At 37.3% G+C, this 12,795-nt stretch overlaps 1 protein-coding gene across 1 annotated transcript; it reads left to right on the forward strand.

Annotated features, from left to right (window-relative positions):
* The first annotated feature begins 11,359 nt into the window (after window positions 1-11,359).
* On the forward strand, window positions 11,360-12,363 carry LOC113585389 (C-C motif chemokine 18-like). Its single transcript, XM_027022842.2, has 3 exons — window positions 11,360-11,579; window positions 11,787-11,898; window positions 12,024-12,363. The coding sequence occupies exons 1-3, from the start codon at window positions 11,510-11,512 to the stop codon at window positions 12,157-12,159; spliced, it is 318 nt and encodes a 105-aa protein (XP_026878643.2). The 5' UTR covers window positions 11,360-11,509; the 3' UTR covers window positions 12,160-12,363.
* Window positions 12,364-12,795: the final 432 nt, after the last annotated feature.

A 12,795-nucleotide genomic window follows, 5' to 3' on the forward strand; every position in this document is an offset into this window, starting at 1 on the left:
CCTTCTTGTAATGTCAGTCAGTCTTCTCAGGCCAGTCTGGCTGCAGGTTTTCATTTGTATGAATCAGCCAAACCAGAATCAACTTAATTGTTTGCAACTTAATTGTGTGCATCTGCTGGCCTAGTTAATATTCATAGGCCAAAATATTTTTAAAAATATATAGTGGGTAGGAAAAACACTAAGAACATACTTAGCTATTGTAATTAATACAGAGACTATTTTAATGTTTAAATTCACATCATTAAGTGTCCTTCGCAATACAATGAGTGGATAGATAGCTGTGCATACAATATTCCACGTGGTAGACAAATGTCAGCTCATGTGATTCTCTTCATCATGAAAGCTGTTAGTGTCAAGTTCAGAGATTTTATTCTCAGCCTTCAAATTCAACCCAAATTTTAGAATGATAAACTGAACACATTGCTGAATTCTGATCATTTGCAATTATTTCAATTATCATGCCAAAAAGGTGACCAAACATCATCTCAAAAGAACACCTTTCTGAAACAAATGCTGCAAAGTTACCTACACCTATCAAACCTTTTATTCAAACCACTGAGCACTATGTGCCTATTCCTCCTATATACTTTTATATTGTGTGTGTGCCATTTTATTACTATTCTCTACTACTCATTCAATTATCCTAAATGATCTCCATACATTACACTGTACATTGAATTATACGTTCCACCATACATTACTGTATACATAACACTATACATGACGCCATCCATTATACTGTTCCTTACACTATTAATACCCTCCAGTCTTGGAAACACACTCAAGAAAATACAGACCCAATCTCAGCAAGTTATTTTTTTGTAACATTTCTTAGTTACATTTTCAACAATATTCACGTGTCATCACTGATTGCCTGTCTTATGAATTTCTGCAGTCATTTCAATCAATTAATTGTTTACCCATGAAAACATGTACGACACATGTCTTTTCTATTTGCACTTAAACAGAGCTGATAAGAGCAGAGAAGAAGCCACACCAGTGGCATGTGGCATTAGTAGCCCAGTGATGTGGGCGTATCCTACACTCCAGTGATGTGGAGTGTCGGAGAGCTAGAGTGGTGTTCAGGGGTGTTCTCTGCTCCAATGTTATGCTAAGGGATACTGCAGCCCAGTGAGAGAATGTGCCAAGAGTGTCAAGGTGGGGTTTTTGGACTCATATGAAAGATCACAAGCATGCCCTAATTGCTAAAGCAGTGTCCATGTGCAGGCCTGAGGCTAAACTCACACTGCTCATTAGAAGACCACTGAGGTTCTGACATCCCTATGGCACGAGGCCTCATGAGCCAACCGGCATCATAATGTTATAGCAGACATGAGGAATTCCAGAAACACCTGTAAATAAAACATTAAGACAAGGTCTGTAAGTGCAGCTGAGTCCACTGACACATTTAATCATTTGTGACACACTCTTGCTTGTGGAAACTTAAAAGTCAGAAATGTTAAATGCCGCCAACTATCACTGTGCAAAAGCACAATTACAAAATATGCAACTAACATTATGAAAATTAGATCATGCTAGGTGGTTGCTATTAATGTCCAGTTACAGATGGTCTTGTTAGCCTTCAGAAACTAACTCCATTGACTCATACACACACGAAGGACGAACATATCGGCACTCATAGAAAACACCAGGTAGGTGAACATGGACAACAGGTTACAAACATAACACGTGATACTACCATAAACATGAACACGCAGTCGAACATGAAGCTGAACATGAACAAATAACGATAACCCTGTACTCTCCTGCACCAGTTTAAATACATGAGACATTAAATACAGTAGCCAGTGCAGGTGTGCGAACATGGGTATGGTCACAAACAAGCAGACAAACTCCCACATCACGCGGCGGGCCGTACCACTGGACCAGTGGGACTGGGAGTAGTCCATGACATCATGTACATAATGTGATACAGGATGTGTATCCCACTAACTTTTCTGTCATTGTCCTGCTATGTTCTTTCTCATCATGAATTTGCTTAATTTAACTCTACATTTAGCCACAAAAGCTTTAGCTTTTGATCAATCCCGAATTAAAATGTATCTTAAATAGCACATTCTACTGGCATAACCATCATTAAGTTCACAAATGTTTACAATGAATTAGCAGTGATTTTTTATTGAGTACGTTCTTTAGATGTTAGTTATAGTAGTCTAGTTAAGAGGGCAGGGTTGAAGGTAGAGGCCTCAGTGTTTTGTCTCCCCCTTAAGTCTGACACAGAATAGTGCACATACAATTAAAAATAACATGCATAAATGCAGTAACTTAAACAGGGTATAAAATGACACGTACAGCTCTTCGATAAGATTTTGTCAGTCATTTGTTGACATATGTTGTGACAAGAATTTGACCTACTCTAAAAACAGCAGTCAGATCTGGATGCACCTTGACATGGAGCATCTGGTAATAATTTAGAGAAACGGGTAAGATGCACACTTCCCTAACTTTCATTGATTAATGTCGCTAACACTTTAAGTATCACATCAATATGTCACATTTATTTACAGTAAAAAAGACAAATGTAAAAGAAAAGTGTATTCTGATTGAGATGATGACTCATTTATTACCACCCTTCATGCAATATCCCATAACTTCTAGGAAGCTAGCAGTGATGATCAGAAACCTTATCAACATTTATTTGTGAAAACACTGACAAAACCCATAACGTTCTGTATCTGAGAACACTGACACAACCCATAACAACAGCCTGCGTTTTCTGGTCTCATCCTCTATCCATGACCAGTGCAAAGAGGCAAAAACAGGAAGCGAATGGTCCTGTAGAAGATGTGAATAAACTTTCACCCCCAGTGGCCTTGTTCTAAACTCTTCCTCTCAGCACCACTGAGGGGCACTGAAGGACAGTCTCCAGCTAGTGTTCACCAGGGACTCTCATTTCCTGGTCCCTGACCACAATACTTCCATTCATGTCTTTCAGTACCCTTACGTTACACAACAGGAGCAGGGAGGGAGGCACATTCCTTACTGCTGATTGGGCCTGACTGTCATTAGGAAGATGGTGAAAGCTTTGGGGACACTTTTCTCCTCCTTCCTTCAGAATTATACACTATGCTTAGAGAATAATCTAGAATATTTGGGAATATGTGTTTTTCATTATGTGCAACAGTGTTTCTAAACAAACATGGAGTCTAACATGCAAAGTTACTGCAATGTAACATTTTTAGAATTTACCAGAACCTAAAATTTCAGAGTACAATAAGTAAGAAAAGTGCACAATAGTAGGAATCTGTATCCATATGGAAGGCAGTGTAACACATTGAATGTAGTGTAGAGTGTAGTGTATCTGACTCATTTTCCTATTTTATCCTTATTATTCTATTCCTCACATATTCAAGACAAACATGTCTGACATCCTTTATGTAAATTTTTAACATAATATGAAAAGGAGCCTCTCATTGTACCAACACATGACATTTTGACATAAGCCCCCATATTTAAGACTGCATGTACCCTTTTTGTAGGAACTAGAGTTTTGCTACTTCTCTTATCAATCCAAAATTCTGTTACAGCACCATGTTAAAAGGTCACTGAAGAATTCCCCCTAGGGTGTGAAATATCACTTTACAGTTAGACTTGTTTAAAGGTATAGTTACATTAAGGAAGGAGGATTAACATGCTTTCCTTTCACCTTGGAGTTAAGAGCCTGTAAACAGAGGGGTATGATTACACAAGGCTCAACTCTCTGGTTGGGGCGAATTTAAATGTTTGGCTTTGCAGATTTATAGCTAAATTTGCTAGAAGATACCAACGGAATGTTGATAACATCCAGAAAACACCTAAATAATGTGGAATATTTCTGGAAAGATAAACACTTAAGTCTTGAGAATAACAGAATGATAACAGAATTAATAATAGGATAAAAAACCTTAACGTCATTGCAGCCGTTTATATAAATTTACATTTTACATAAAATATATATACTCACATTTATTGCAGTTTTGCAGTCATGGCATGCTAAAAATAAAATAGCTATACTGTATGGATATCTTAACCACAAATTTATAAGTAATGTAAACAAACGCTGATCTTCAGTAATTGGCCTTTTTTTTCCTCATTAAATTAATTATTGTAGAAAATGTTGTTTAACAAACATTTATTCAAATAAAATTGTAGACTAAACATTTGAATGTCAGATAATTATGTAGTATTATAGTTAACATTTTTAATTATATTACAATATAATCACAAGCATACAATGTGCAGGAAGGTTTCTAACTGAAGGTTTTAATGAAAGTAATGAAATGAAACTGAAAACAAAAGTGCACTAACAACAACTAAAGAAAGCCAGCATAACTGTAGTGACCAATAACAGTCAAACACAAAAGGCTTAAATAAGGAAGAAAATAATGACACAATAAGAAAGGACACATGCAACACAGGATCAAACATAAGCAAAAGCCATGTGCTAAGGCAGTATGGCTTGGTACCAGGGGTTGTAGGGCTTAATATCTGGTTATTGCCTGGGACAGTAAGGTTAGTGCTGAGACTGTGAGTGATAGTATGAGGGGCAGTAGGTTCTAAGGATCTAGGGCTCAAGGCATAATGCCTGGCTGTATGTTGGAGATTTTGGGGGGTTTATAATAAAAGAGAAGAATCAGAAGAGCATATCATATCACTTTTACTAGTTACAAAAGGGCCCTCTGATAGTTAATTGTAAATCCAAGATAAACAAGAACATAGATGATTCCCTGTCAAAGAGGTATTCCAGCTGTTAGAGAATTGTTCCCTGTCTCCAAATGCTCATATGCATCAAAAAATTACTACAACTTTCAGTTTAATGTTCAGTTATTTGTGTTATGATTTACCACAGAACCTATTTTTAGGTTAAATGTGTTAAGAGTAAAATAATGCATTAAAAGATCTGATCAAACAGCATTGTGGAAATTTTGGGGTGAGGGTGTTGTCAGCTTACTAAACTAAAATAACAAAACCACTTTTTTTTTTCATTTGATATTTACTACAATAAAGTCTTTTTACAACATACAAAAATCTCATATCAGCTTGTAGTAACCTGTAAAGGTGATGCCAATACAAACTGTCAGGTATGTTTTCAAAATTTCCATTCTATTGTTGTAGTAATACATGTCTACGATTATTAAATTGCAATGTTACACATTGTTACACAATGTTACACATTTTTCAGTATTGCATGTTTTGGAGAGCAATTATTCATGGAAGCTAATCTTTAGTTTGCCTGATGCATTTGAACATAAAGGGAAAAGAATTTTCCATCTCACATTTCCAGTCTAGCATTTGCTGAGATCCACCTGTATTACCCTACTGGCTTGCTTATGTAACACTGTGTGACCTTTTTAGGCATTCTAAATATTTCTACATATCTGGACATGAACTGATAAAACTGACAAATGATATCCATGTATCAAATTTCCAGGACAAACTGCTGACAGTTGTACTGGCACGAAGAGACTGTAAATAGCTCACAGAAGGTCCTTGGGGATGGCAAGAAAATGTGAAGTAGCCTCAAAAATGCATCAGCCCTGATTCACCGGTGCTCATATCAGCTTCTTGTATCCTGTCTGAGAGATACAAATGTCCCAGGAAGACCATGACAGGATGTGGGTGTATTTCTGGGGTTGCTGCACCTGAAGATTGCAAATTAAGTCATTTATTATATTTGTTGAACTTTGGTGCAGTTGTTAATACCAGCTGGGTAATAGCTTGTTGAGGTCACAGGATAGTTGGCAAATTTAGTAAGAGGATCATTTGGCATTAACAGCACATTGACTGGTCTGTTAACAATGAACATGATGTGAATAAAAAATGCAAGTCTGAGTAAACCACAATAATGAAATGGACTCAGATAATAACAGAATTACCCCCAGCACAAGAGGGTCTGGAAAATAATGTTTTGCATGCGATGGTTCCACCTAGTGGCAAGACATTTAAATTATCATAAAAATACAGTTGTTAGAATTCTACATAGTACTTACAGTATGTATAAAGTTGTCAACATTTAAATGTTTTACATTTAAACCTACGTTTAAATGTAAATTTATTTAGAGATGTAGAGATATTGGCAATTTTAGTGAAGTACACAAGGTATCCAGAGAAACAGAATGTTTCTGTAATGGTCCCCTATCCCACATGGTACAGCCCGCCAGGTGACTGTGACTGCCTCCTTATCTGTGACCGTGCCCCTTCCTTGTTATCTCATACCTGCACCTTATTGTTTACATCATGTATGTATGTGTATAAATTCATGTGTGTGTGTGTGCTTGCTTATTTCTCATTCATTGCACTCATGCTGCACTGATTATGTGTAAGTGCCATATAATTTACCCTTCTTTACCCTTTGTAAATAAATGTTTGTCTGTGTTGATAGATTTTTGTGCATCCTGTGCCTTGCCCTGCAGCACTTGGGCCATAACACAATGGCCGACCACCACAGAATAACCAACCACCACAGGATGTTGGCGCTCTGGACACAAGGACTGTACATGGAGGTGCACTCCTGGTTGAGCCAAATGCTAGAGGATGTGCCCCTAGCCACGACTGGTCTGGAGGGCTCCCTGCTCCTGATGCCCCCAGCTGCTGCACGGATCCCTGCATGTTGGGGAGAGAGCCTCGGCCAAAGCTCACAGCAACACCAGAAGAGGAGGAGGACAAGCCTCAAGGGCTTTGCCTCCATGATGGGTTCTCCAAGGACCCAGGCTGGAGGTGTGTCTTGGCATGTCCTACAGGGCCGGGGAAACGCCTCCAGTGCCTGTGCTCCCAGCAGGCCCTTTTGTCTGGACGCCTATTGTGCCTGCCACATCTGTCTGTGTGTGTCACTGTCTATGTGGCTGCACCATGTTGTGTGTTTCGGTTGGGTCCTGTCCAGGTCCTTGCCGTCACTGATCGCCACAGTGCTTCCAGCCTCATCGAGGTGACTGCTGAAGATGATCGTCGCTGCATTTTTGGTCCTTCTGGTCCCCCACAGAGCGTTACCGGACTGCCCTGGGATTGGCACAGACTCCAGTGGGGGGGGGGGGGTGTTACTGTAATGCTACACTCCCCTAGCCCACACATCACATGGCACGGCCCATCACTTGTTGACTGTGACTGATATTGATTGATTGATTATGTATGTGTGTGTGTGTGTGTATATATATATATATATATATATATATATATATATATATATATATATATATATATATATATATATATATATATATATACACATACACCCACATATATATATATATATATATATATATATATATATACGTGTGTGTGTGTGTGTGTGTGTGTATGTATATATATATATATATATATATATATATATATGTATGTGTGTGTGTGTGTGTGTATATACATACATACATATATGTGTATGTCAGTCAACCAGTGTGTGTGTGTGTGTGTCTATATATAAAATATACACACACATATATATATTTCACTAGCCAAAAACTTTGCGTCTGGCAAGATGGCAAGATCTCTCTGTATATACATTATATACTTTTTCCTCTCTGCTAGACTGCTTTCTCCCACCAGAGGGAGGTGCAGGTCAGCACTAACATAATCATGGACAATTATCCACACCTGTCCTCATGTCTGTGTGCAGTCTTTATTCAGTGTTCTGGTGAAAGACAAGGCTGGTATTCTGGGTAGAGACCTAAAGTACTGCCTATATATATATATATATATATATATATATATATATATATATATATATATATATATATATACATTTTATAGGAATACATTTACACTTAGACTAATTATTTACATTTTAATTTAAAACAGAACAGTTATTATTATGGAATGACATGAGAGATAAATAGATGCTCTAAAATAAATAAACAATTAACAGTAGCATGACTGAGATTTCTTGATCCTGAGGACATCACCCTTACTTTTTGCCTACCATCAGTGGACCATTAGAGAGTGTTATGGAAATGTGTGAGAAGCATCGAGACTGCAGCTCTACCGTGCATTTGGAAAGCAAACCTTATATTACCTGGCAGAGACAGTATATATGCTGTAGTCACAATACCTCACAATATCTCTCTCTCTCTCTCTCTCTCTCTCTCTCTCTCTAAATATAGCACTCTATTGTGGTTGTTAGTATAATTTCTGTATAAGTACTATATCATGATGTGTGTGTAAAAAAAATTACAACAGTGCTTTTATCAGTGTTAGTTGAAATTGTAGAAAATTATACATTTTTTTTTTTTAGTCTGGGTTTGCTTAGTGTTCCCATGGACAAATTTACCATCAAACCAAAATATAAAAGCCAAACTCATATGGATATATTACTTCCTGATTGAACAGCTTTTATGGCGTATATTTTGAAACAATAACTAATAACATCAGCCGAACTAGAACAATATGCTGGACTAAATGTGCTTGTAGAGTTTGTGTATATGGTGTAGTATTTTTAACAGGTTAAAAACTAAGGAAGAGATGGCAAAACAGTGCAAGGAATTCCTTCACTGCAGGAAGTGTATTTTGAACATGTGGGTAGGTTTTGTGTTTTTTTTCTCCTGTAGACTACAGATACACTTGTTGAACAAATGTCACTGCGACGTTTTACCTCCTCAGTGCTCCATGTCTGCCCCTCTGCTCATTTTTGCTACCACCACTTTGTTCACTCAAACAGTGTTTAGGGTCACATCTTGTAACATCACATTCTGTGTTTGGTCTGTTTGGAGCCTTTGGTCCATACTGTGTTCATATTATGAAAAACTGCACTAGAAATTGTTTGGAAGCAGAGGCCAAGCTGCTTGAAAGCTCTCGGTCTGCTTAGTCAGTGAGTACTGGAGTTGAAAAGGCAACATTCTCACTTGTTCTAACAATCAATCACACTAGGGCTTGTTTTAATTGAACCAAAGCTGCCAATGTGAAGGACTTGCATGCCCAGTGATGGGTGGTACTCTGTTCTGGTGTGAGTGTGTGTGTCCAGTGGAGCATGGCGCTCAGTCCTGGGTGTTGCCCTTTTTTCCCTTGCTGTGCCTGATGCAGTCCCCCTGGGGGATGTGGTTTCCAGCTACAAGTACGCAATGTGCAATTGTCTTCTGCTTCTCACAAGTGTGTTGACTGGATGTAAAAGCTGTGTGTTGATTGTACTGAGAAAAATGCCATATAACTTTAATTTTGTTCGTTCATTCATTCATCTGCAGGACCAAGTAACGCTCCTTGGGCACACCTTGAGTGATGGGGGCAGTGAAAGACTTTTGTTTTTGTAAGGAAACAAACAGTTTTCTGTCTGAAAAATATGATCTCACACAATATAAGTCAACCTATGTAATACCAACTGAAGATAGATGGAAAAGCAGTACATTGTGATTAACAGTATCGAAAGCCACATTTTCATCTAGTAGGAGAACATTTAGGTATTCAGCAGCAGCATTACAACTTTCAGGACAGCAGTTTCTATACTTTGATGAGTGCAAAATCCATTCTTAAAGGGCTTATTGATGCTATTTTCAGTGGGGAAATTACTAAATTGGATTGCCACCAATTTTTTCATAACTTTAACTATGAAAAGGTTTGGGTTTCTACATAATAGATTTAACAGCTGCAACCTTGAATGCAGAAGGAACAAATTCAGCAAACAGACTGAGCAGAGATAGTGTGTACACAAGCCTTGAGAAGAGGTAGGGACAGGGTCTGACTGTCATGATGAAGAGCTAGACTTGGTAATAAGTTCAGAGACAGACGTATGACCTTTTCTGGTGAAACTCATGCAGTTAATGTGAGGGATTACAGGACAGGATTCAAAAGAGAATAATGGTTGAGGAGCAAAGGAAAAATGGTGATAGATCTTACTCACTTTATCATTGTATAACTGTAAGAAAACTTGACCTTGTATTACTGGGAATGTATAGCAACACAGTTTGACAGGTTTGTCATTGGTCCTAAATAATGTTCTGGGTGTATTACAACTACCTCTAATAACAAAGGAGTCAGATGCAGCAGAATTAAGGGTTTCCTTGTATGTTCTTAGGCAGTTTGTGATAAAGCTAGTGATAGCAGTTAGTGATAACATCAGACTATCATATGGCAAGGTAACACGATATACGCTGCAATCCTTTCACTGGCATCAAAAATCTTGAAAAGCGAAGTGACATTATAAGTTAAAGCAGTAACATTACAAAATGAACCAATTGTGCAACCCCAGACATTGCCTGAGGAGCAGATAGCTTCCACATTCATTGCAACTCACACCAGAATTTCCTAGAAGCAAACTCCAGAACATAGATTTCAGAAGGAACAGAGATTCTCTGGACTGCTCTCAAGCTCCAAAACAGCTTTCAGACTTTACATTTATGGCATTTAGGTGATGCTTTTAGCCAAAGTGACCTACAATTATGATTGTGTAAAACCTGAGCAATTGAGGGCCTTATTCAGGGGCCCAACAGTAACAACTTGGCAGTGGTGGGGTTTGAACCAGTAACCTTCTGATACCTTAACCACTTGACTTAGTTAAATATCACCAAGCTGAGCTTACAGAACAAGTGGTTTCAGGTTCAGAAAAAAAGCTCTTCTATGAAAATGCCTTAAAAGCCAAAAGTAAAAGCTAATACCATTATCATTATATCATAATGATATAATAATAATATAATAAAATTTCTATAGGACCAAATAAGTAGGTAAATGGCTAAGGTACCTATAGTAGGTGAAAAGGTTGTACTTTCCACTGCTGGACTGACACATACAGGTTAGGTTACATAAAATACAAGGCAACTAAAAAGCTTTCCAATAATATTCTTAAATTTCCTTGAAATGACTGTTCCAAACTTATTGAGAGATACGGCTAATAGTCTTCATCTTATTTTATAATATTTTGTAAACTGCAAAAGGTTGGAAGAAATTGATACTGAGTTCTATAGCTGCTAATGAGTAAAGATACACAAGTACATGAAGTAAGGGCAGCCTTAATGAAGAAACATTTTGTTTGGCCCCCCCAAAATAAATTAATAATGCTTTCTAAAAATGTATGCAAACATGTTTCACTACCAGATATTTATGAATAAGAATTTATTGAACGTGGACTGCAGTATGAAAGAACACGTCTGTCTTGACATAATCAAGTGAGCCTCTTTAAACATCAGGGTTTTTATTTAGATTTTATGGTCTATCATATAATAACTTGTATTTATTTTTTAGTAACTATACTTAACTAATATGAAATGTCTTTAGTTACAAGAATGAAAATAAGAGTCAGGGCCACCTAATGGTTTTTGGGGTGTAAGGGGTTAAATGAGGTTTGTTACTCAGTACTCAGGGCAAAGACAGGAAGTTTACCTTTACAAACTGCACGGTTGTTTCCTGCCAAAAGTGTAAAGTAATTTGTTCCCTGGTAGACAAAGTTTAGCGGTGTGTGGACTTGAAAGGGTGGCGTCCCGCCGTGATCTCGGCCATTATAAAACAGAGAAGAGATCACCTGCAGCCATAAGGTGATCATAGCTTGCACAAGAAGCCGTATGCCCTGCTCACTGGTCTGACTGAAGAATCAGCCATGAAGACCTACTGCACTGCTGTCATCACACTTCTTCTCTTTGCCTTCTGCTCTCAGACACTTACTCAACGTAAGTTTGTAGCCTTTCCTTTAAGCATCTATCATAGACAACGTAACAATTGTCAGCTGTAAGATATCACTTTTAAAACATCTCAACACTGATTGCTAAGAAAACTAAAATTTATTTCTTTTTTATTGTTAAATTATGAAAGGCTCATCCAGTGTAATGGTTTGTATGTTTTGTATAAAAGTCCCTTATGTTTATTTTATATTTTAGAAAGCCACAAACCAGACAAGTGCTGCTTCAAGCATATTGAGTCAAGAATTCCTGAGGCTTTTGTTAAGCGCTTTGAGGAAACCAGCCCTGAATGCAATAATCCCGGTGTCATGTAAGTATTTTGCAGACCAGTTGTGGTGGTTATATAACATATGTAATTTTATTGTAATAAGTTCATGTCAATGAGTTAGTTATGTCAAAGTTAGTCAAACTTACCATGTCCACTTTGATACCCAGATTGTACACAACCCAGCAGAAGGAAATATGTGCTAATCCAGATGAGAAGTGGGTTCGAAGGCTGATGAGAATTGTGCAGAATCGCAGGAAGGACAGTACATTTCTGATTGTTTCTGAAGATGTTGTCACCCATTAAGTGCTTACTCCCCACTTCGGATTCTCTAAGATAAGTTTTTAAAGCAATTAACTTGATGATGTTTGGTTGTTGTTTTGTAAAGAAATAAATTCATGGTTTAAATGAATTGTGAAAGAATAATAAAAACATTTTTATCTTCACCTCTATCATAATCTCTCTAACTGTGTGATACTGTGTTAACTGTATTATCTACATTTCCATGATGAGAATGGCCAATTTCTTTCTTTCTTTCTGTCAGTTTTTAGGCTCATTATCCCTGCAATTGAAATATTTTATTATTTTTAAAAAGTCAGTGTTCTTGGTGCCAGTATTTCCCTCAATCATTATATATGGTGGATTAAAGATCAAATTATTACACAAAAGAAAATTTGCAAACAAAATGAAAGGAAAAATACAGAGGTCCTAAAATACAAACTACATTCTGAAAGACAAAAAGAAACTGGATAAAAATGTACAGAAACATTGAATGGAAATCAAAATCGCAATTTAGCATTATGCCTGTCAGCTTCATAACATAATTGTTAATATCATCTAACCACCAACAGAATGTCTATTTAGACATTAATGATAATGTGGTGTACCCTAACATATGAAGTGACTAAATTCATATTCTATTCTTAGCAATACTCTTTACCT

Source organism: Electrophorus electricus, chromosome 3, assembly GCF_013358815.1.
Source record: "Electrophorus electricus isolate fEleEle1 chromosome 3, fEleEle1.pri, whole genome shotgun sequence".
NCBI lineage: Eukaryota > Metazoa > Chordata > Actinopteri > Gymnotiformes > Gymnotidae > Electrophorus > Electrophorus electricus.

Coding starts and splice junctions, on each gene's coding strand:
- LOC113585389 (XM_027022842.2), top strand. CDS start 11,510: ATGAAGACCTACTGCACTGCTGTCATCACACTTCTTCTCTTTGCCTTC. Junction 11,580..11,786: donor CTCTCAGACACTTACTCAAC/GTAAGTTTGTAG, acceptor TTTATATTTTAG/AAAGCCACAAACCAGACAAG. Junction 11,899..12,023: donor TGCAATAATCCCGGTGTCAT/GTAAGTATTTTG, acceptor TTTGATACCCAG/ATTGTACACAACCCAGCAGA.